General features: G+C 37.4%; 1 protein-coding gene across 5 annotated transcripts in view; it reads left to right on the top strand.

The window, feature by feature from the left end:
- LOC109106633 (cAMP-specific 3',5'-cyclic phosphodiesterase 4B-like) overlaps window positions 1-24740 on the top strand; it is a 130506-nt gene that overhangs the window by 98194 nt on the left and 7572 nt on the right. For 4 of the 5 annotated variants that reach the window (XM_042758343.1, XM_042758344.1, XM_042758345.1 and 1 more), the window contains one exon: window positions 17867-17979. In XM_042758343.1, coding sequence (XP_042614277.1) covers window positions 17867-17979 — 113 coding nt within the window. Of the gene's footprint in view, window positions 1-17866; window positions 17980-23980; window positions 24608-24740 lie in introns of those variants that run through there. The other variant, XM_042758347.1, reaches the window with a different exon arrangement.

Raw genomic sequence — 24740 nt, 5'->3', positions numbered from 1 at the left:
TGAGACTGAGCCATTGACTTACTGCCTGCACCTAAACTGCCTCCTGTGTGTCATACAAACAGGGTCATTGGGCAGGAAGGAGAGCGCAGATTTTTCCTGTTTTTCCCATACCGCTGGAATCCTCCGGAACCCAGGAGGTGTTTTTCAGTGAGCGAATGTTAATTCCTCACACACGCAGGTCGTGAGATGAACTTGTCTGTGGCTTAATGACCAAATGGAGAAAATAGGATGTAGACTGACAAATACCATTGTCTTCTCTTTCAACACAAACTGATATAGACACACACACGCTCATAATGACTGCTGGATCAGGTGCCTCTGATTTGTTTTGCTTTGTATATACAATGAGCTGAGAATTAAAAATTAATAGTGTGCATTCCTTTTGTGACTATAGCGTCCGCAGAATACTGTATAAACCAATGAGTTTTTCCAAATTAGTTTATATGTGTTTTAAAGGTTCATTTGTCCATGATTTGTGGTGTATGTGGAATTTGTTGTGATGGCCAGAATTTCTAGATCTCTCTGTCTCTGGCAATGGGAATGTTTTCAGTGTTTTTGTGAGCTCAGGAAAGTCACAGGTAAGACTGTGCTATTCTTCATGCTGAGGAGAGCAGACATGTTAATGACTGTGGCAGCTAATCTAGGGTTAGGACAAGACGAGGAGGAGATTTGGATCTTGAGAACTGATCATAGATCAACATCTAGAGTATTTACAGAGAAGGCAGATTAGCCCTGGAGTTTTTATCTTATGGCCTGTGAGAGATATGTTTCAGAGAAAAATACAGTAGCAGTGTCTGTTTGACTATAGTTTACTCTATGAGATTAAATCGTGGCTGACATTTCCGCACGTACATATTTCTTTACAGAAAACATCAACATTTATGAAGATTGCATCACTCGGGCAGAGCCAGTAGAAGGGTTCATGGCACATTATTGTTTAACAAACTATGAATTTATGCAAGGGAATCTATTAGGTTCCTTGTTCTCACCTTCCTTGATCTTGGTGCTCAGGGACTTTCCGATAAAACTTTTACTTGTTATAGAGCATAATTCAGGGTGTGGAAGCACACAGTGAACTTACATAGCATGCACACCTTACATGTGCCTGTAAATGTGCTTGCCTACAAAGGTTCACTCACATTTTATTAATACACCACATAATTTAAATTTTTTTTTTTTTTTCATTGAAACATTTACTGGTGTATTAACATTAAAAATAATCAGATAATCTGACAGATCCAATTCTAAATATCTAATATCTAAATATTTGCTTAAGTTCTGATTCTGGCAAATTATCAGTGCTGGTACTACTAGGTCTCAGTGCTGCGTTTGACACTGTTGATCATAACATACTACTAGAGAGACTGGAAAACTGGGTCAGGCTTTCTGGGATGGTAATCAAATGGTTTAGGTCATACTTAGAAGGGAGAGGTTATTATGTGAGTATAGGAGTGCATAAGTCTAAGTGGATGTCCATGACATGCGGAGTCCCACAAGGCTCAATTCTTGCACCGCTCTTGTTTAGCCTGTATATGCTCCCACTAAGTCAAATAATGAGAAAGGACCAAATTGCCTATCACAGCTATGCTGATGAAACCCAGATTTACCTAGCCTTATCGCCAAATGACTACAGCCCCATTGACTCCATCTGCCAATGCATTGATGAAATTAGCAGTTGGATGTGCCAGAACTTTCTTCAATTAAACAAGGAAAAAACTGAAGTCATTGCATTTGGAAACAAAGATGAAGTTTTCAAGGTGAATGCATACCTTGACTCTAGGGGTCTAACAACTAAAAATCAAGTCAGGAATCTTGGTGTAATTCAGGAGACAGACCTTAGTTTCAGTAGTCATGTCAAAGTAAAGGCCAATTTATACTTCTGCGTCGAGTGTACGCCGTAGTGTACGTTGTAGACTACGCACGTAGGCGACGCCGTCGTGAGCATTTATACTTCTGCGTATGTCTGTTTTGCTCTGCAGTTACACCGCCGAAACGCTAGTTGACGCGAGCGGGTTCCACTGTGTTTACAGTCCACGAATTCGCTGCCGTCTGGCAGTCTTTGTAATCTCCCGAAGAGGAGTCATACAGATGGCTGTATTTTCTCACTTCTTCAATTAATCGCTCGGTCACTTGGTCCATTTCCATGTTGGCTCTTCACTGAATTTCGGAATTTAAAAATGGCGGGCGGTCCAGAGTGCAGAAGATCATTCCGGAAATGCGTAGGAGGTAACGTGATACTACCAAGCCGACCAATCACAGATCTTGCAGTCCGCGTCGTCGCAACGCGTAGTTACATTTTTGAGGTGGTGCGCGTCAGGGTACGGCGAAGGGTACGACGTATGGTACACGTCAATGCGTATGCTACGCCGTACCTACTACGCGCACCCGACGCAGAAGTATAAATTGGCCTTAAGGGTGGACTACTGTAATGGTCTTCTCACCGGCCTTCCCAAAAAGACCATTAGACAGCTGCAGCTCATCCAGAACGCTGCTGCCAGAATTCTGACTAGAACCAGAAAATCTGAGCATTTTACACCAGTCCTCAGGTCCTTACACTGGCCTCCAGTTACATTTAGGATTGATTTTAAAGTACTTTTACTCATTTATAAATCATTTAATGGCCTAGGACCTAAATACATACAGTAGCAGATATGTTCACTGAATATAAACCTTACAGACCATTCAGATCATTAGGATTGAGTCAGTTAGAAATACCAAGGGTTCACACAAAACAAGGGGAGTCTGCTTTTAGTTATTATGCCGCACGCAGTTGGAACCAGCTTCCAGAAGAGATCAGATGTGCTAAAACATTAGTTACATTTAAATGCAGACTCAATCTGTTTAGCTCTGCATTTATTGAATGAGCACTGTGCAATGTCCGAACTGATTGCACTATATTCTATTCTTAACTGTTTTAAATTAATTTTAAGTCTTTTAAATCAAATTTTAAATCATTTTCAAAGTTTTAAAATTCCTTGTTTTATTGTTGTGATTATTTTTATTATTATTATTTTCTTTTCTTTTATGTAAAGCACTTTGAATTACCATTGTGTATGAAATGTGCTATATAAATAAACATGCCTTGCCTTGCCTTGCCTTGCCTACTCATCACGTCACTCAAAACATTTACTTTGCAACATTTATTGTAATATACTTATGCATATTCAGTACTTACAGGAATACATGAATTCATGAATACCTTCAAAAGTTAAACAAAGCACACGTGAAACACTTTTATGGGAACTTTTATGAAGTTTATGAGGGAGAATGTGTCATGACATTTTTAAGATGTCATTCATCCGAGCATTGTGTCAGTATAATGAAACGATTAACAGAGGGTAATGCGCAAATTAACTTCATGGCTGTTTCCTTATCATATCCTAGCTGGCTTGCGCATTCACACACATACAGTTATAAGGTAAGCTTACTGTTACAGAAACGTAAAACGTAAATATGTAAGATTATAGAGATGAGGAACTGTAACAATAAAAAAGTGCTGTCTGCAGCACGTAAGAAGCCACATGACTGACAGCTATAATGTGTTCACAGAGTACCTAGAGAAGGTCAGTGCAACGTTCTTATCAGCTGACTGGCCTAGTGTGGGATCAAGCTGGCTGACTCTCCTCACTTGATTAAAAAACAAGCACTTTAAAACATAAAATGCCATGTTTTTTTTATTTTTGAATGGGCAAACAGTCTACCCACGCTTCTCAATAGAAAATTATTTAATTACTCTTTACTTTACTTCAAAGTTGTCTCATCTGTCATAACCTGACAAAAGTGATTCTGTTTGTTTGCTTAGTCATTTTGGAATCCACGGCTTTCCCAGCAGCCAGATCCACCTAATACGGTGCCAGGAAGCTCTGGTCAAGGACACCTTGACCAGTGTGCAATTAATTTTAATCTGAAATGATACCAGTGTGAGAGATTCACCCTGAAAGAGCTACCAAACAATGTTGCTGTGGAGATAATTTCCTGCCATTGCTCCATGAGCTAGATATAGTGACACTTCCAGTCACAGGACTAGTCAGGGTGCACAATTTTAGGCTCTCCATATTTGTTTGTGCTAGACTTGCTGAGGAGTCACTCTTATGTCCAGTAACTATCCATTTCCTTTTCCCCAGGGGAAATTCTTTCTTTTCCATTATGCTATTTTCTGTCACTTTCAGTAATGGTTGTCGAGGTCTATATTTAGGTTGAATTTTTCATTGAACTGTCACCATTTCAGAACCAGTTACTCATACTGTAGTTGCCCCCACATTTTTGGACTGCATTGTCACTTTGAGTAATATTGTCTCTGTAAAAAACGTCTGCAACATGTTCCTGTTTATTATTTGTATGGTTTGTTTTTGTAGTAGGTCTGCCAGTTGCTGTTCACATTGTAGTAATGCATAATTTTATTGTATTTTTTGGGGAGTGTTACTTTTTGTGTCGTGCCTTTGTTTGTAAAGTCAGTAAAACTCAAATTTACAATGCAGAATATACTATAGAACAGTAAAGTATTTCTCACAGTAGCAGTCTTTTCTCCATCTTGCTGACACTTGATGACAGCTCATTTATATAGTTAGTCTTTTCATGTTTTTCCACAAATCAACAACTCTCATTAAATACTAATGGTCTCTGGTCATTTTCAACAGGCTTCAGATGTTTTGAGGGAGAAATGCCCTGGAAATGCTTTCTGGGAAATCCCTTCAAGTTCTCGCCTCAGCGCTCTTGTGTGCTTAAGTTATTGAATATGTATGCAGGTAGTTCACGTGCCACACGTCCAAGCTTGACCCACAAGTCAAGCTTTGATCCATAATGCTTACGTCAATAGCAGCCTATTCATGCTGATCCTGAATCAGTTTCATTTTTTGTGTTTTATAATAAAGTGGAAAAGATCAGAACGTGGCTCATCTAAATCTGATTTTGCGTCAGAGCTTGAGGAATGGCTTGCTTGTTTGGGCTTAATGGTTTAGATTAGGATTGACAGGGCAAAATGTGATCCTGATCAAAAATGTTGTAGGTAGCATTCCCTCTGAAATTATTTCCTTGGCAGGGGTTTTGTTGGCTAATGATTTTAGCGTTAATGGCTTTAGCTTCAACAAAACACTCAAACTCCTCATCTGGTATTATCTGGCAGGGGTGTTTTTGGAGGTTGTTTTCGCTGGATATCACAATGGTGGTCTTTATAGTGGTCCACCCAAGGGAGTGACAACCTGCGTCAGTGTCATCGTCACAGCTATTGGGGTCATGCTTCAGAATGGCACAAGAGGTAATGCCTCACATGTAAAACTGCAGGTTTAGCTTGCACATGATTGGAAATATTGTGAATTGAAATGGGACTTTGGAAACTGAGCAGCCACAAATGTTTTGGCTAATTCCTCTGTTAGTTGGAGACATGAGCTTAGATTTCCCTTCCGTATTAACAGAAATGAATGATGGTTTATGAGAGTATATTATTTTTTTTTATTTTTTTTGCCAACACTACATGAATAAAGTTCAGCTCGCAGCTTGATGGAAGACAAGAGAACCCAGGGTGAAGGAAGGTCTTTATTAGAGGTGAAGATTATGAAAAGCTCCAAACAATGAGCTTTGTATTTCCACTTGCTTGCTCATTTACCACAGGAAAGACCATAATAAAACATTTTATGATTATGACCAGGAAGAAAGACAGACTCTTCCTGTTTGTTTTGCACGGATATGCAAAAACACGCATACCTGGTTTGCGCTGTTGTTTTGCATCTCTTTAATACATAAAAAAGATGCAGAATCCATCCATTTGAATATGTGTCATTACTCATGTGATTGTGCATGATATTTGTTTAGTTGGTGGGTTGCAATATTGCTTGACACAATGGGGTCCAAATGTTTGAGATAAAATTGAAGATTTGTATTTATTTTTATTAGTTTATTTATCGTGGCAGTGTATATTAATAAACATCTGTAGTCCCTGGACAGAATCTGGAATGTACTTTAAATCTTAAAATAAAATGTTAAGATTTTTATTTTAAAAAAAAAATTGACATACTGTAAATGACTAAAAAACATTAAAGATTTTCCATAATTTATAGGTCACTAATAAACTAATTTTGTGAAATAAATAAATAGAAAGAAAGAAAGAAAAGTATATTTGTCTTTTGGACCCAGCAGTATAAATCAATGTATCTGCCAAAACGTCTCGGCCATATTCATTCCAGGAGAGGAACTACATACTTTATAGTAGAAACCTCTTGAAAACAACATGGTACCTCTGGTCAAATCATTTCCATTCATCATCTACCTTAGACTCGGGTGCCATAGCAACCGCTCTAGCAACAGCCCACCCAAACAGGCAGGGTCTGGCAATAAAGTGGGAAACGTCAACAGAATGGAAGCCTTTGAGGCTGGAAGACCATGGTGGGTCAGTGATATTTAAGTACACAACATCCTTACCCAGTAAGGGCCTTGTAATGTATCCTTGTGACCGTATCTTCATTTGTCTTCGGTATTTGACTACTAGCAGACTTAACTGATGTATTCGAGTGTGTTTGTGTGAAATGTGGACATGTCATCACAGCCTCTACTGCCTGACTGATGTCTAAAGTGTGTGTTGATTCTGTGTGTGAAAGTGTGGAATGCAACACTCTCTTCCCAAAGCCCAACTGGCTTCAGACCCCTAGAGACGGCGTGACTTCATCAATAATATTTTCAAACACCCCTGGTCTCCAGCAAGTGCGTCATGCACGTCTACATTATGTATTGATGCACCTTTTGCCCATCTGATATCCTGACAGATGGCATTTATAATAAATATATATATATATATATATATATATATATATATATATATATATATATATATATATATATATATATATATATATATATATATATATATATTATTATTATTATTATTATTTTTTTGGTTGTTAATAGCAGCTGGATTCACTCTGAACTCTTATAAGTCACCCCACATTGTTCCACTGTGTAATAATTATAGTATGGAAGATACGACCAAACCTCCTGCGATTGTCTAAAGACATTTTCAAATGCCTTAATAAATATTATATATGATACACCATTGACATCACCTTGGATTGTTCAGATGCTCGTACTGAAGCACTAAAATGGGTCTGTTGAGACACGGGCCTCCTAATCTGTTTTGCTGATATATTGCAATGGCGGCACAAACCCTTTTTCTCTCCGAGGAATATTTCACAACTCAACATTATCTCTCAATTTACATAACTCACCGTTCTCTTTCAGTTTTTTTTCTAATCAAATCTATTATACTTTTATAGAAATTTAAGGAATGTTTCTCACCAAATACAAGACACTTGGATCATTTCTTAGTATGTACATATATTTACAATTTAAATAGTCAGATAAATTTGAAATGTACATGAAATGTAGGGATATTATAATGTTCTAGTAGGCTATGCAAATATGATTTTGCAAATGTTCTTGTGTTTTGTGTGTTAGTAGCTAGAGATAATTATTGATTCCATTTGGATGCCAATTTGTAGATTTTGGCAAACATATGGTTAATTTGTTTTATTTGCAGTTTTATTTGTTCTGACTTTTCCCCTCTGACAGTTAGGTTTAGAGGTGGACCTTTGCTTTTTTCCAAATTTTTTTTTTTTTTTTCTATACAAATCACATTTTACAAATTCATATAAAATCACCTCCCAGAGGCGCAAAAAGGGGGTACGCAGTCCATAGGGGCGCCACTCGGAGGGGGCACCATCTTCCCAGAATCATTCTGTGAAAATCTTCTTTAATTAAATGTTATAAATAATCAAAATTTAGTTGTTAAAAATAATAATGTAATACAACATTTTTATTAAAGGGCTGTTTGGCATTGTAATGAGTTCAAAAATGTATTGATTATAATATTATTTATTATACATATCAACCGTTCAACTGAACTTTGATCGTACTTTATGCTACTTTTCATTATAAGTCATGAAGTCATTCAACAGTAAACATTGTTGTGATTAACGTTATAGGCCCAATATCAGTTCATTTCTTAGTATCTCTATTTCTCCAAAAATATTAAAAATAAAAACTTGCCATATGTTTGTGAATGAGCGTTTGATTTACATTTGAGAGAAACTGAGAAATTTGTTAACAAGGATGCAAACTAGTCAGCTTTTTTTTTAGTCAGCTTTCAAAAACTCTTGCTACTTCATTTTTCAGTACAAAGCAATGCTAAACTTTGACAGAAAAGTGATTTTAAATGTTATAATAGTGATTTTATAATGTGTAAATATAAACCAAAAGGCAAAACATTTGAAAAGAACTAAATTACAGGGTGGAAATGGTAAATGAGACAATGAGCGGTCCTCTGCAGCCATTTATTTGTTATAGTGGGAATATCATGGCAGTTTCATTTTAATAGTGTTTAATTTCCACCAAGAGGCAGAAATCTACCACTAAAGCATGTCAAATTATCTATGAATGATCTCTAAAAGTAAAAATGAAAAAATTCATGTGTTCTTTAAAGTGAATTTTATGTATAATTTTCTAATTTTATATAAAAATATACAATAATATGAATAACTTTGAGGCAAATGAATAATAATAATAAATTGCTTAACTGAAAGGTAAGCAATATTACGTGTTTGAAAATAAAGGTAAAAAAAATAATGTGTTCTCCTATCTTTTTTTTTTTTTTTTTTACATTTGTTTATTTTTGCTATGTTATTGAAAATGGGGGAGGGGAAGGGGATTCACAATTTTTTCACTCCTGATGAGTTTGTATCCTTCCATGCACAAGCTAGTTATTGGGTTTTTGGTCATTGAATTGCAGACAGTTTTCTGTGAGGGTTAGTGTTAGGGATTTATTGGGTTTTTGGTATTTGAGTTTGAGGCAGTTTTATGTGATGGTTATTGTTATGTTGTATGTTATAAAGTGGGGAGAGTGATTTTTGTTTAGCCATTTCAGAATCCACATCTTTCTCAGTAGGGATTTTCTATAGTATGGCGGCCTTTTTAGGACATTGGTTTATTGAACATTGCATGTCTTAAGATGAATGATTTGGCATGTGGATTTGTATTAAACCTCACCATCTGTTACCAGCCCTGAGCTGCTGATTCACATGTTAGCAAGAGTCAGTTTGTGAAATTGAATACAAAAGTGTTTTAAAACTGACTTTAAACTCCCTAACAGCCATTAAAATCAGTGATGCAGGAATTCAAGCTTGAGAATTCTCATTTCAGTTGCCTTTAACAATATGTCAGATTCATTTTGTTGCTGTAATTGCAAAGAGTTTCTCTTGCTTTTTATTAACTCTTTTTCTCAATGACTTTAGTGTCTCCACAAAGCTCACGCATAGTTAATCATGCCAGTAGGAGCAAGAGGTCTATTGCTCATAAACACTCTGCTATCTTTAACCACAGGGATAAAGGGGCATAGCTGGAAAAGCAGAGATATTATGGGTCAGTCAATCTGTCAAATGTTGGTGTCAGCTAGAAAGAGTCAAGTCTTTTGCTGTCAGTCTGTAGACCTAATTCTTTAAAGTCTCAAAACAAAAAGTGTGAAGTGTCAGTCAGGGATTAGCATCTTAGATAATCAATGCACTGACGTTTTCCTTTGTATATGAGCAGCCTTTATCTAGACAACAGTGTTGATTAATCTATAAGCAAATGTATACATTTTAAGATGAGAGGTATTCAATGAGAAGAACAGATGTGAGCTGAGACTGCTGTCTGAGGGAAGTCTGTCTCAGGTTTTAGCGTTGGCTCTGCTGTGGTGCAGCTTTTGAAAGCTGTGAGCATGCACCCTGCTAACTATTTGAGTTATGCCATTGACGTCAGCACAGCCATAAAGCAGACAAACTGCCCTTCCCCAACGAACAACCCTGCCAAATGGCCTGCATGTCTTCAAATAAGCTCAAAGAGAAAGAAAGAGAGAGAGAGAGAGAGAGAGAGAGAGAGAGAGTTAGGAGTAGATGCTTTTGTTTGGGTGTTTTAATCAGATTTAAATCTTCTATGGACAGCTAGGAAAAACAGTCTCCAGTTATTTAAGAGAACTAAGACAAAAAATGACATTAGTGGCTCAAAGTTTTATTTCCTTCTCAGAAAATCAGAACGAGGAAATAAATCACAAATACAAATATCTGTGAGTCAACTTATTGGAAGTTGTTTATGCCATTGCAGGTGAACTTACAGGTTTGTTAGTTATCTTTCATTAGAGAGGCCTTTTTAACATTCATTCCAACACAAGCATACTTTCCAGTTTTGAGAAACATTCACGTAATGCTTCACATTAGACAACACACTATTATACTATACCGACTTCTCACAAATTTTACTTAAAGGATTAGTTCATCCAAAAATGAAATGTTGTCATGGTTTATTCACACCCATATTATGTTGTCATGTGGTATGTTATGTGAAAACAAAATATATATTCTATACAACAAAAATCAATGACAATGGCTCCAAAAAGTAAATAATATATATATATTTTTTTATATTATTAAGTATATATAAAAAATGTCCATTAATGTTAGATTTGTTAGGGCATATGCTAATCCAGTGATCACTTGCTATCTCTGCTCTTGTGTTTTTGTATTCACTGCCATTACTTTGCCCCGCTGATGGTCATAAATTTGCCAGATGAGCAGATAAATTGTGTGACTGAAACAGATGAATAATTTAGAAAGAAAAGAAAAAACAGTGACGGAACGGAGTGGTGAGCATGATGACCGCAGGTTTGTTTTATTGCTGTGTATGCTGTAAAATAGTTTTTAGCTTTTAGTTGGTAATGACTTGTCTCCACCCAACTCCCCTCTGCCACCCTTTATTCCACCCTAGTTCTTTCATTCATATGGATTTCTTTATTGACCACAGATGAAGTTACACGTGAATCCAAATGGCATTTTTGCACCCTTTGTAGGGCACTGTGGGAAGGGCACTGCTACCCGCAGGGTTGTTTCAAAACATATTTGAGTTTTTTTTTTATCGATTTATTTGCTACATGAATCTTAACATCTATAAACATAATGTTTTGCATATAAATGCTAAACGAATAAAGTGTCAGTGACATGTAGTGACAAATACGCACATACAGTATGAGACAGTAACATACAGTATGAGACAGTAACACTCTGCCCTTGTGGGTAGGACATCATAATGTTTAATTCCAAATTGATTTCACCCATTATCTGGCTACGATTCCAAAGTCATTAAAAGTCCAGCTGGTATCCATTAAAACGTCCATCATGAATTTCTTCTAGCATTGCACATCATACTGTATGCTACTGACCCCAGATTCCCTTAGGAATCTTCGTTGGCTGTTCCAGTAATGGTATGAGTGAAAGAAAAACCAAACCTGACAAAAGTTAGAGCTAATTGGGTTATGTTGGCTTCCTAGTCTATGGTAATGGGGTTGGAATGGGTCAGCGAATTACTGACAACAGCCCTATTGAGGTCTGTCAATACTCTAGACTTTGGTGGCAGGGTTCAAGCCAGGTGAAAGGACAAAGCCTTCCCTGTGTGTGTATGTTCACTTTACCACCACCAGGACCTCGTGAATACAAGTTTGTATGATGTGTGGTCGCTTACCCCACGTCCCCTCACTGAACTGACTATTGACTCATGAAATGCTGCTCATCAATTCTGAATTTAATGGAACAAATGTGGAAATTTCCAAATGCCACTGTCAACAGAGTGATCTCATTCGGATTCTATGTGTTTGTACATAAAGTGAACAAACATACAGTTTGCTACCTTTGGACAGACACTGAAATGTAAACGATTAACACATTGACAATATCTAAAAAGAATTCTAAACAAAGTTTAGAGAGATACACAACTAGTGTCAAATCAAATGTTAACTTGTTTTATTAATTTCTGCTCAGTTATTATAAATACATTAAATCAACCAATCGGTTTCTACAAATCTAATATTCTGTGAAGCTTAAAGGATTCATAAACATACATATGTTTCAGTACAGGGGTAATAAAATGCTTTCAGAATATTACAATTGTATTGTAATTGTTTGTTGTCTTTTGTTAATAATGTAGCTATATATAAAGCACAGCTCACACATAAGACAGTTTAAAAACAAGGTGGTTTCTGTTGGGTAATACGGTGAATCTGCATGACCAACTTAAACCTGTTACAAAACCTTGTGCTAATCTTCCTCCTCACACAGAATTCTTGATCATGTGGTTTCCTATTAAAATGACCGGATTTCACAAACAGATATTTAAAAAAAAAATGCCAAATGTGACAGCACCTTCATAATGAAACTTTACATATATATACCTATTTATCAATACTAATGTAATAATATTGATTGCGAACATGAAAACCATTGTTTTCATAACTCCAAATATGGACTTATTGTTGATATCTATTGTTTTCTAGCTCTACCTGTGTTTACAAGTGATTTTTTTATGTCCTGCTATGCTTTTCATTGCCTTATTGGGCAAATGTGAGTTTTTTAGCCTGGAGATGTGTGAAGAGGTGATTCTGACCATAACTGAACAAATGGGTGTGAGGAATGAGGAGAAGGGTTTGGATCAAGACTGGGCAGGAGTTTTAGACCACTGTTGCTTGGTTCTTTGTGTGCCATGCCGTTTCCTATAGTTTTCCTCTTGGCAGTTATTTTAGCCAGTTTTAGTTCTTGATTCTGAAGCATACCCTTGTAAATGAGTTTGGAATATGTCTGGAATAGTTTTAGAGAGGCGGATGGACAGCTCCATGATGGAGAAAGAAGAACTGAGGGGGCTGTTTTACAACACTCAGGCCCTGTAATTTGGATGGATCTGGTCCCTGTCTCTCTCACACCCACACAAATGGAAATGGGGCCAAGTTTGTATCACAAACTGGAACAAAAAAATAAAACATTTTATGTTTTAACAATTTAACATTGAAATTATGAAACTGAATTATTTGTAACATATTCTAACCTTTAAATGAAAAAAAAAAATTGGCCCTCAGTAACTCATTGCTCACTGGCGGTCCTTTGCCATTTTCTCTTTTGAAAATATGGCTTCAAAGTCTCGTGTTTTGTGTGGTCTAACATGCCCAATTCAACAAGCACCCGTTTCAACTTCTGCGGAGGACTCCCATTCATGTGGTCGGGTCGTCTCACTGCGGTCTTTTCCAGCACTCTTCGTTTATTCAATGTGTCTGTTGTTGAAGTCCTCAGAGCCAAAACAGTGGCTTCTGCCTCTTAATGGAAAACATTTTTTTTTTAAACCAGTTTTATGCTTCTCAGAAAATTGGCATGTTGAAACCACCATAAAATGAACTCATGGAATGTCCCACATAGTTCTATGATGCTCCACTGTTGCATTTAAAAGAGCATAACATCTGTTGAGAGAGGTTGTTGCATCATAAATGAGTACAGTATCATTTTTGTGCACAGAATTGCCTTTCACATTCACTTTGAAAAATCAAGAACCTCTTGTGCTTCTTTGCCACACTAAAGGCTCAGAAATGAAGCTACTGAATCTGCTGTAAAATGTGTTGTCTGTATGGCTCTTTGGAGGTCAAAAAACATATGTCAGAAATTACTGACACATTCAGTCCTCACAATCCTACACATTGCTGCATGGACTGTTGAGCAATATTTTGCTGTGAGATCCACACCAGTGTGGGTGCATAGTGGCCACAAAGGGGGCGCTCTGGAGCATCCTCTGAAACCTACAGTACAGTACAATGGCAAATAAGACATCTTGTGTCAGGGGTGTCAAACTCAATTCCTGGAGGGCCAGAGCCCTGCAGAGTTTAGATTCAACCCTAATTAAACACACCTAATCCAACTAATCAAGTCCTTCAGGCTTATTTGAAAACTACATGGTATGTGTGTTCGAGCAGGGTTGGAACAAAACTCTGCAATTTGATTGAACTGAGTTCTATTTATTTTTTATAGCACTTATGACAACAAATATTCTTTCAAAGCAGCTTTACAGAGAATTTTACCAGTGAGCAAGATGACAATGTTGATGTTGAGAAGCTCCATAGAAAGATACTAGACAGACTATTCTTAAAAAGTATGTATGGAAGAAGATATGATCCTACATGTATTCTAAATTACCAGTACATATTTTTATAAAGGTTGATGATTTGTTTTAATAAATAAAAAAATAATATACTGACTTTTTTCTAAAGAGTCAATCTTCTGGTAAAGAGTCTCCAATCCCAAAAAAATCTATATATTTTTTTTATTTGAATAATATATAATGTGATTTAAATGATATTGTTTGTGTTCCTTAAATTCAGCAAGCCATTAGTTTTTCACTGCTGACAGAGAGAAACCCATTTGTTACACTCTTTCACAATGTCCTTTGGCTACAAAAAGCTTTTCCAGAATTTCCCCAACTCTTTCTTTCTTTTATATCTCTCTCTCGTCTTACAATCAGAACCAGAAGAAGTGCTTTCTTAGTAGGTCCATTGAGATTTGAGATGACGTCAGTGGTCATACTTCCTCTTTATTGGAATTGCTATAGTTTATGCTTCCACTGCTTGACTAAGCATTGAGACACTACCCATGAATTCAGGAGGGGCATAGATGAAGGAATGAGAGAAAGAGAAAGAAAGGAAGAATGACACATGGAAGCACATGCTTTCAAAAAACTTCTCAATGCACATCGGGGAAACAGACACACACACCACATCTGACAGCTCACACACATATGCACAGCACTCAGCCATGACTTTAACACCCTCAAACGACCAGAAGACATGATTTGATATTTGTGATCTGCAGTAACCTCAAATGACACATATGCAAACAGTTTGTGGCCGCAAAACCCAACCTCTCGGCATGCTGATACTTTTTCTTATAACACCACACCTACGCTTGTCCTTGAATGATGCAAGTCAAGTTCACACATATCAATCTATCATTTATTTATTATTTTTGTTTGTTTGTGGATCCGTAGTGGCAGCTTATTAGATGAGATCTGTCCTCTTTTGTCTGTAATTAAATGACCCCATGGTATGTGGGTTACTGCAGCATGGCCATATGTCCACATCTTTCCTGGGCCATTGCCTCCTTTTTCCGAATCTGCTAGGACCGTCGGAGCTTCTGTGTCTGTCTTTCCTGCAAGTCTCGAAGGAAGAAAACGGGGAAAAACCCTTCTTACGCACATGTGGCCAGACACCTCACTGGTCCTGTCAAACATGCTTTGCCTCATAATGACAGATTTCAGACCCAAGACTTGTGCGCACATCACCTTTTCAGAGTAGTGTATGTATAGAAATAAGAGGAGACAGAAATGCGAATTAAATAAAAAAAAAATATATAAACTTTACAACATAACTGTACTTTGCAATAACAAATAAAGTTAACTAAACCTTATACCATAATGTTTAAATCAAGTCAAAATCTATCTATCTATCTATCTATCTATCTATCTATCTATCTATCTATCTATCTATCTATCTATCTATCTATCTATCTATCTATCTATCTATCTATCTATCATTCTACTGTATCTATCGTTCTATCTATCATTATATATATCCATCACTTGATATATAATAGTATTATTTACAGCTGCTTTTGTATTGTCTTTATTTTTCTATTGAACATAATTCAGTAATAGTTTAGATTAATTTAGATTAGACTGTTTAAACCAATTCAAGTATTTCATGTAAATATTCTCTAAAGCTAAAACTGGATATAACTTTGGGACCTGAGTCTTATCTAGAGACAGGAATGTTAGAGACTTGAGGGTGGTCTTTTGACTTGGGTCAGTAAGCAACCACCTAGCGACCACCCAGAACACCCTAGCAACTATATACCAATGCACCACAAACCACTCAGAACACCTCAGCAACTGTATACCAATGCTCTGGCAGCCACACGCACACCCTAGCATCATGGCAGTTTTTCATGGGCATGCACTATTCACATTTCCTTTAGAAATATACAAATGTGGTTATGCTTAGCTGCTCTCTTTTAGGTATAAGGCTGGTTTTGTCTAGTTTTGTGAAAATGTAAACCCTTTTTCTAACTTTCCGACATTGCTTTGGTGTTGTAGTCTACAGGTACCTCTCCATATGCTAAAAAATAGAAAGAAAAAAAAAGAATGGCCCACATCAAAGAGCTTTTTTTCCCAGTGTTCAGAGAGCAAATATGCTTGTGTGGCTTTGAGCATGTGGAGATTAGAGAGAAGTATCATTCGACAGGGCCCTGCTAAAGTTCTACTGCTGTGTTGTTCTGCAACTAGGAGACCCACCACAGCAAAGTCAAAGGCACACAAGGGCTCGTCTGTGTCCCAAAGCCACAGGGCACCGATTCACCAAACTCCCCTCTACTGTAAACACATCTATGCTTCAACAAGATCCACACAAACACAGCTTACTCCGTTGCTTCATACATTTCTGGGGTGTGCAAGGAATGATGCAAACCCATTTACGTACATCTTGACATTAATTTAAGCGCATGATAAAATGTGGTGCTGTGTCATTTTTTGTGTCTGTGTAAATGTGCTTTTTGTTGCTTTTGTTTCTTTTGTTGGGTTGAACAGTATAGTACAGACTTTTGACACTATTTGATTTATCTCATAATTATTTAAAAAGGTATTTGTTTCCAAGTAGATTGAAAATGTTTAATATAAAAGCAAATATTGTAAAAATCTAATAAAAATGAAAAAAAATGTATTGTATACAAAGAAGAAAATTTCTTTCTTTCTTTCTTTTTTTAAAATATTTTTTATATGCACCAATATAACAAAAAAACAGCAATATTTCCCAAACACACTAGCGTTCAAAAGTTTGGGGTCGTTAAGAATTTTTAAAAGTTTTACAAAGAAGTTTCTTCTGCTGACCAACTCTGCATTTGCTTGATCAGAAATGCAGAAAAACAGTAATTTTGTAAAATATTAATTAAATGTAATAGCTCTATCTTAAAATATTTTGAAATGTAATTTTGTTTTGTTTTGTTTTGTTTTAGGAATGTTTGACTTTTAAAAAAATTGCAAGTTTTATGAAAACTTTTAAATACATGCAAAATGCAAAAATTCCATGCAGGGCAAAAGTGAGCAGTTTTGAGTGATGCAAATGAATCTGATTGACAGAAATTAATTAATCAAATTTACTGAAGTTTGAAATAAAGATGCTAATAAAATGTCTTCCAGAAAATTGGCATTTAGGAAACCTAAAAAATAAAAATTTTAAAAAATTTAAATAAGAATAAATGAAATCATTGAGATGCTGCTAAATTGTACATTTCCATTGAAATCACTGTGAATATACAGTGAATATTTGTGTCTTAAAATGTGCATGTATTTTTAATTTAAACATGCATTTTTGCAAGATTTCTGCAAGTGTTTTTCACAACAAGAACGTGTGTGTGTGTGTGTGTGTGTGTGTGTGTGTACAAGTTTATACAGCAAGCTTTGCAAAGTAACACCCTTTTTTTCTCTCTATTGACATCAGAGCATACAAAAGCCAGAAATGATAAAAAGGGGAACTGATGAGAGAGAGAGAGAGAGAGAGGGAGAGAGAGAGAGAGAGAGAGAGAGAGAGAGAGAGAGAGAGAGAGAGAGATGCCAAACGGGGCAGTGAAATGAGGAAGCACAGAGCCAAGAGGCTGCATCACCCCAACACAGCCAACTCTCAGACATGAGTGAGAGTGGCACGCAAAGAGAGGGTGACACTGAGAGAGTCAGGAGGGGGTGAGAGGAAGGGGCACGAAGCCAAAGAGGCAGTATCACCTAGCCACAAGGACCAGGCCAATGAGAGGGATCAAGCAGGGGGGGAAATCTCTCACAGCTAGCACTCAGAAGAACCCACTCTCACTCTCTCATACAGTCTGGGAGTGTGTGTGCGTGTGTGTGTGCGAGCCCAGGATGAAGGATAGTCTAGCGGGCTGTGCTGGAGTGGCCGTGCAGCAGGATTTTCACGGTGCCCCCCTTTCTGTGTGTCTCTGTCCAGACGAGTCCTACCAGAAGCTGGCCGTGGAGACCATGGAGGAGCTGGACTGGTGTCTGGATCAGCTGGAAACCATCCAAACATACCGCTCCGTCAGCGACATGGCCTCCAACAAGGTGAGAAGATGCAGCACATCACTTTTAAGAGCTCCTTTGGAAGTTGTAAAAACTGTCAGAGGATGCTTGTGCAGTAAAGCGCGTTCAAGAACTTCTTCCTGATAGTTTGTAATGCTTCTGTCAACGGCCGCTTTGTGAATGGGGCTATTGAGAGTCAGTCCTCATGCAAGTTAGTTTGCATTCAAAATTCAAGCTGCTGTTTTCTAGTTTGCTTTTGGAATCTATTTGAATATGCAGAATATACACTCGATTTTAAATTTTAAGGTTTATTTTGATTTAGTTGTGGTGCATTTTCCAAGGTATTTGAAGTACAAGGCCTTCGAGATGCCACATCACTTTATTATCATAACAGTCTCACACATTCTCTGTATAAATGTGTTAGCAAGTCTTCCGAGCTTATTGAACAGGTTATAGCATGTCTTTTTTACAGCACGTTTTTCCACACCCCTTTGTGTTGCTTTGGAAATGCAGTATACTGCGGTGTGCTCTGAAATTGATTTGATTGACAGCTTGTGGGCAAATTTTATTAACAGTGAGGTTTATCAAGTTAAATGTTAACTTTTTATTAGGAGATCTATTTTTTTCCCTCTTTTTAGACTTGAATACATGTACAGCACTTAATTGCATAATCAAAGCAATATGATATACAATATAAATAATTTTTTGAAACACAAATAGCCTATTTTCTCATAAAACCTCTGCTTATATGACAAGCACAATATTTATCAGTGTTACAAACTCGTATGTACATGTTTCAACTTATTTTGTTTATCATCCGTTTTTACTTACACTATGTGTTGTTTTCACATCTTTGTCAGTGTCATCTTATGTGATACACTGCATATCTCCACAGTGTGTGTGTGTGTGTGTGTGTGTGTATGTCCTGCAGCTGTGACTCAGGTTTCCTGTCTCCTTCCTAAGCACTAGCCGGGTCCAGACTACAATAGGAGTGAGTGCTGTATGGCATGGCAAGGCCGCACTCCCTGTTTGTTTCTCCCTCTGCTGACGTCAAACAAGCATACACTGCAGCATGGGGACTTTTACTGCAGACAATAGGGATGAATACATACACACTAACTCCCGCACACACATTCAATCATACAGATGCTTGTACTGGAATTCTCACTGTTAATAATTTTCATAATCATTCATTTTGGCCGGTTTTCCAGTAAAAGTATAAGCATTCTTAAAACATGAGCATTTCTTTTCATGGAAATATGCATGTTAATACTTTTTATTAAGAAGATTTAAGAAGATTATTATTAAAATGATTTTGACCGGGGGTTTTTTTCTTTTCTTTTTTAGGGCAGATGTATTTACTTATTTTTGCATAAGCCTCACTATATTTTGTCAGACTTATTCTTAAACAAGAAGAATTTAAAATAAGGTTTCTCAAAAACTTTTGTGCACAAATTTGCATATTAAGTAAAATGATCAGTCTAAGGATATAAATATATAATTTTACTGGAATATGTTCATGCATGCAGGCCAGCAATGAGATGCATGCAATAATATACAATATAATACATATGCAAGAAAATGGGACAATTACAAAGCCTGTGACTGTGTCATGATTGGCTCAAGACACGCTCATATGCTAGGAGCTTTTGTATGAGATTGTGGAAATAACACATAAAGATAGCCATCAGAATTGTACAGAGAATACCAGGACATCTGACCTTTTGCTACCCTTTTAGACGCCTGTCCCTGATATTTAGCTGTATGTGCATATGTGTGCATGTAAAATCTATACAGTATCAGCTCCAGGATCTCTCTGCCAACATACATACATATATATATATATATATATATATAATATATTGTTTCAGTCAACTGGACATTCCAGTCAAGATAGCAGAACTGCAGACTCACTCTTTTTGTTATAGTTGTTTAAATAGTCCATGGCCAAATGTAGTCACTGAATTGAAAAGTTATGAGAGAAAACATGGTTTATAATACATGAACATTTCCTTTTTGGACTATTTTGATAAAGTTCAGTCACATTTGATCATATGTTTATAATGAAATTCCTATGGAGAATTAAAAATAAACTTAATGTAATATAAACCTAACATCATGTTTATATTACATAAAATCTTTTTTTAAAATTGCAGACTTCCCAATCTTGTTAAATTTTTGAGATTTCTTTTAAAAGTAACATTAAGAGGGGACACTTATAAAGTCCCCAGGAGAAAGCTCAGGATACATAAAAGTTTCCACTTCCCTTCTATATGTAATCTCATGGTCTAGAAGAAGAAAATGAAACATTAAAGATTTCATTTGTGATTATCCTTTGGGTGCACCTTGTAAACGTTCTAAATTTTATAACTACCATTTTTCTTATTTGCAAGTCAGGACGTCCTATAGATCTGCATATGCGTGGCAGAATATATGTTTGCTCTGATGCCTTCAAGAGATTACATCAGTTTGCTTGACCTGATTCTAGAGCACACTATTTACCCTATAAACTGTTGCAATGTGGTTAGAGTTCCAGTGTATGTGTGTGTGTCAGAAGGAGGCGGTCCCTCTGTGAGAGGGGTAGTGTGTATACACTGATACACTCACACACTGAAGGATAGTCAGCGCTCACAGCTCAAAATTAGTCAGTAACGTTATTGCGTCTGTCAAACGCCAAACCTTGAGACTCAAGACAGCCAGGGTGACACAAACTCACAGCAAGCAGGACTTAGAAAACTTAACTCACTTAAAATGGGAGCTTGCTGCTTTGAGAGGAAAGAACAGAGAAAGATCGGAAAAGTTAACTGCTGGAAAAAGGTGAGCCTCTATTTTATACTTATAAGTTGTTAGTGGGCTGTTCATTTTTGTTGGAAGTTACTTGGTGGATTTTTCAAGGACATAACTATTGCCTAAAGTAACTTTTTTAAAATTTTTATTTCTGAATTCTCAGGATGTGTGTGCTTTATAGATGTGAAAGTGAATTCCTGAAAAGGCTTATTTTTTTTGCACAGGACTTGATTGTTTTGAGAAAAGTTACAAATGAGACAATGTGTGGTCATGTAAGCAGTGGTCTTTTAGTTATAACTTTAAAAAAAATGAGTTGTGCAGTCACATATTTATAATATAAGCCAGTCAGAGCCATGTAATATTGAACTAATGGTCTCAAGTCAAACTACTGTTAGTTTCTAAAGATCCTGCATAATTTGTTTGTTGTAGACTGAGAGCACCAGTATCAGCTTGCATGAAAATTGTTGTTAAATTATGTGTAAATGTTCAGTTTGTGCTTTTTTTTCTGATAATTGAAACACTACAAACTATCTTCATCAATTTTAAAGTTCCTTTCTAAACTTTAAGTTTTCCTGTCCCTGTTTTCTGTGTGGATATAATTGAGACTAAAGCAGCTTAAAGTATTTTAGCCTGTAATTTAATAACTAAACTGTGGCCATTTGTGGCTTTTGTACACACACACATTTGTGCACATTGAGAAATTCAGAGGAAGTGAAACGTTGCGCTTGTATCCTCAGGCATTGTTGGTTTGTCACACAAAGAGCTGTTGATTTCTTCAGGAGCTGTTGTGTCATTATTGATGTTACCGTATGAATATACCGGAGAACTCGTTTGTCATCTCAATGTGCGTCACAGTCCTTCAAAGTTTTCTTCCAGCGATCATCATATACAGTATCAGTGGTTGTTAAGAATTTGCAGATTTTGCAATTATGTGCTTCTCAAGTGACATCATTCAGTGCCGTAAAATTCCCACAATTTCTGACCAAGAAACAGATGGGGGGTTTCCCACTAGATGATATACACAAGACATTTCCTGTAAATAGATGTTATTAAAAAACATCAGTGTATACAAGTTTTATACAAGTTTGAATACAGAGAGAGATGTGAAAATAAGAATATAGACAATGGAAGAGCTGTGAAGAAGTGAAATGTATTTTGATGATTGATTGACTCGCCTGTCCTACATCAAACACATTGATACATTAGATAAGGTCATTATGGCAGTACAAATTAATTGAACATGCTGCCGGCGAACAGTGTGAGGTGACTGCACAAAGCAGTAGCTCACTTAATATCTGTGGGTATATACTGCCCACTAGTGGAGAAAATAAAATTGCATCTAATTGCTAATTATTCCATTCTAAAGAAATGCCCAAATGAAAACTTGCAACTACGTACATAGAAATTTTATATGCATATTTTCTGCCAATGGGTAGTTGACATGAAATACATTTGGGAAGCATGTCCTTTGGTGTCTCAAGCCATGCTCTATGAAACTATTTTAAAAAGCAATTTGCTTATTATTTTTTAATTATAATGTAGCTTTTATGAGGTAATGTTAACTGAGATACTGAAGGAAATGTGGAGAGAATATTTGTATTAAAAAAAATTATGACCGTGTAGGATCATTTAAATGAATTACTGATGTCGAAAAGGTACAAAAAAAAAGGGAATCGGTTACAGGACAGAAAAAATGTCAACAAAGTGTCAACTATGATTTCCTAAATAATTTTTTTTTTTTTGCCTCTAAATGCCTTACACGGGGAATCAATGTTAGGTGATAGAATCGGTTAGCTTTAATCAAGTGTTTGAAGGGTCTTTCTTTGAGAATAAAATTCCCTTCATTCACCCTTTACTCTTCTCAGAGCAGAAGTGAGTGCACATCCGCCCCACTACAGCCATGTTTCTCACAGGGCTTAGAGAGACACACTCACATGGATTTATTGATATGGATGATAAGAAGAAATGTGAGGCGTGGAAAGCAGCCCGTCTTTGATATGTCACAGTTGTTTACAGCTCTGACTAGACGTCTCGCGCATCGCTGAGGAACCCCCACTGCAGCATAATGCAGAGATTCTCGCTATTTTCCATTTTTCTCTTTCCCCCCTCTTTCCCTTTCTCCCTCCCACTCTCTTTTTCTCATGAAGGTGCACAAACACAGACACGCACACACATTTCACAGTTCGGAGAATCCAAAATCACTGCATGAATTCTTTTAGCTTCTCAAATCTGAGACCAACTTCTATGTGTTAAGGGGCGAAAACAGGCTCAGTTGCAAGTAAATAACAAATATACTGTTAAAAAAAAAAAAAATGATTATTAAATAAATCTAAGATTATTAGAGAGAAAAAGTAAACACTAGATACAATGTTAATTTCAATATTACTTGCTGTTTCTTTGTAATTATTAATGAAATTTACTAGCAATTTTTTGAGTGTAATTTGTTTCAATGTAAATCATTTGTGTAATTGTGCTTCTAGTATGGTTGAGAAATGCACCATTTTATCCATCATAGGTGAGTGTGATGAGGACAGCATGGTCTGGTCTGCTGTTTTTGGGCACTATAAAGATTGTCCATTTGGGAAAAATTATACAAACACCATATTCACTAAGGGTTTTCCCTGTCATTGGACTCTGCTCCCGGTGGCTTTATCAAGGACAGCTCATCGATTTTGGACATTTGCCTTCTCCCCATTCTGATGAATTGGGGGTTGATTTGGCAGATGTTATTGAGACGCAGTGGTGTCCTCGTGATTCCTGGGCAGCCATCTTTGGAGGCTGGGGAGGGAGGGAAACCTCAGCGGCAGCCCATGTCACATGATGCTGTTGCCATGGCGTTGGGATGTTGGTGTAATTGGTGTTTGGATGTAGACGGAGAGGCAGAGAGAAAGAGAGAGAGTCATGGGGGGTGTTGATGTCACCGAAAAAAGACAAAGAGAGGCAATTATCCAAGTCTCCTCTCCCACCATACTCTATGGTAAAAATAGCACAGAGCACCATGTGAAACATCATGCATTGTGGGAATGCAATAAAGAAGGCTGACCAAGCCTGAAAAAACCCAGACTCATCTTTGCAAGCGCTTAAAGTTATTCTCAATTAGGAATTCCTTAAAGTCTATAAATTGTTCCCAAAAAGCCAAGAGCGTCCTTAGATCTCCCTGTCTTTTTCTTCTCGCGCTTTCCCTACATAACAAAGCAGGGGCTCCCCCCCTCCTCTGCCATCTCTATGTCAAATCATATGTGCCTGTGGAGTGTGTTGCTGGGGCTGACAGACTCGAGACCGGGGGAGAGACGTGTGAGGGAGGGGGCGAGGCAGAAGGAGAGAGAGAAAGACAGAGCAAGATGATGAGAGAGTGCGAGCGTACTGCAGCAGCGGAGCGGCACTAATCCAGCAGAGGAAGACCCCCCTCCAGCCAGATGAGCATCCCAGCATTTTTTTTCCTCATCCCTCCCTCCCTCTGCTCCACTGCTCCTTCATCTCCTCCATAATTCACTGGCACTTCCAGACCCTCCGCTTCGCTTCCAGCTCCGGCCACCGCTCTCTGGATCATCCTCCAACCCAGGACGGGTGTTCCCATCCGTTGTCGGCCACCGCTCGTATCTGCAGCCATGGACAGTCAACGGCAGAGCGATTCGGCCGAGAGCTGCCATGAAGACAGCTTGTGTCTGCTTTTCAGCTACTAATCCATACCAAGCAGAGTAGGAGAGGAGAGAAGAGGGGATTTTTCGTTTTTCCCAACCAGAAGAATCCCTTTCATCTGCCTCTCTCTGGCTCTTTTCCTTTGTGGTATAGGAGTGCGCTGTTGTGGATTTCGGGAGATTAAATACGATCCAAAATGCCTGAGGCCAATTACCTTCTCTCTGTATCCTGGGGTTACATTAAGGTGTGTATGGTGGCTACTGAGCTGTTTTTTGGTCTGCTTAATGGAGGTTGGTTTTGGTTCGGTGATTGTTGGTGGTCTAGAGAGACACTGAGGAGGAAAACCTACAGCAAGTCTCGCTGTGTGGCATCCTGTC

Source organism: Cyprinus carpio, chromosome A6 (genome assembly GCF_018340385.1).
Source record: "Cyprinus carpio isolate SPL01 chromosome A6, ASM1834038v1, whole genome shotgun sequence".
Lineage (NCBI taxonomy): Eukaryota > Metazoa > Chordata > Actinopteri > Cypriniformes > Cyprinidae > Cyprinus > Cyprinus carpio.
Note: the sequence above shows the minus strand (reverse complement) of the source record. Positions and strands in the feature narration are given on the sequence as shown.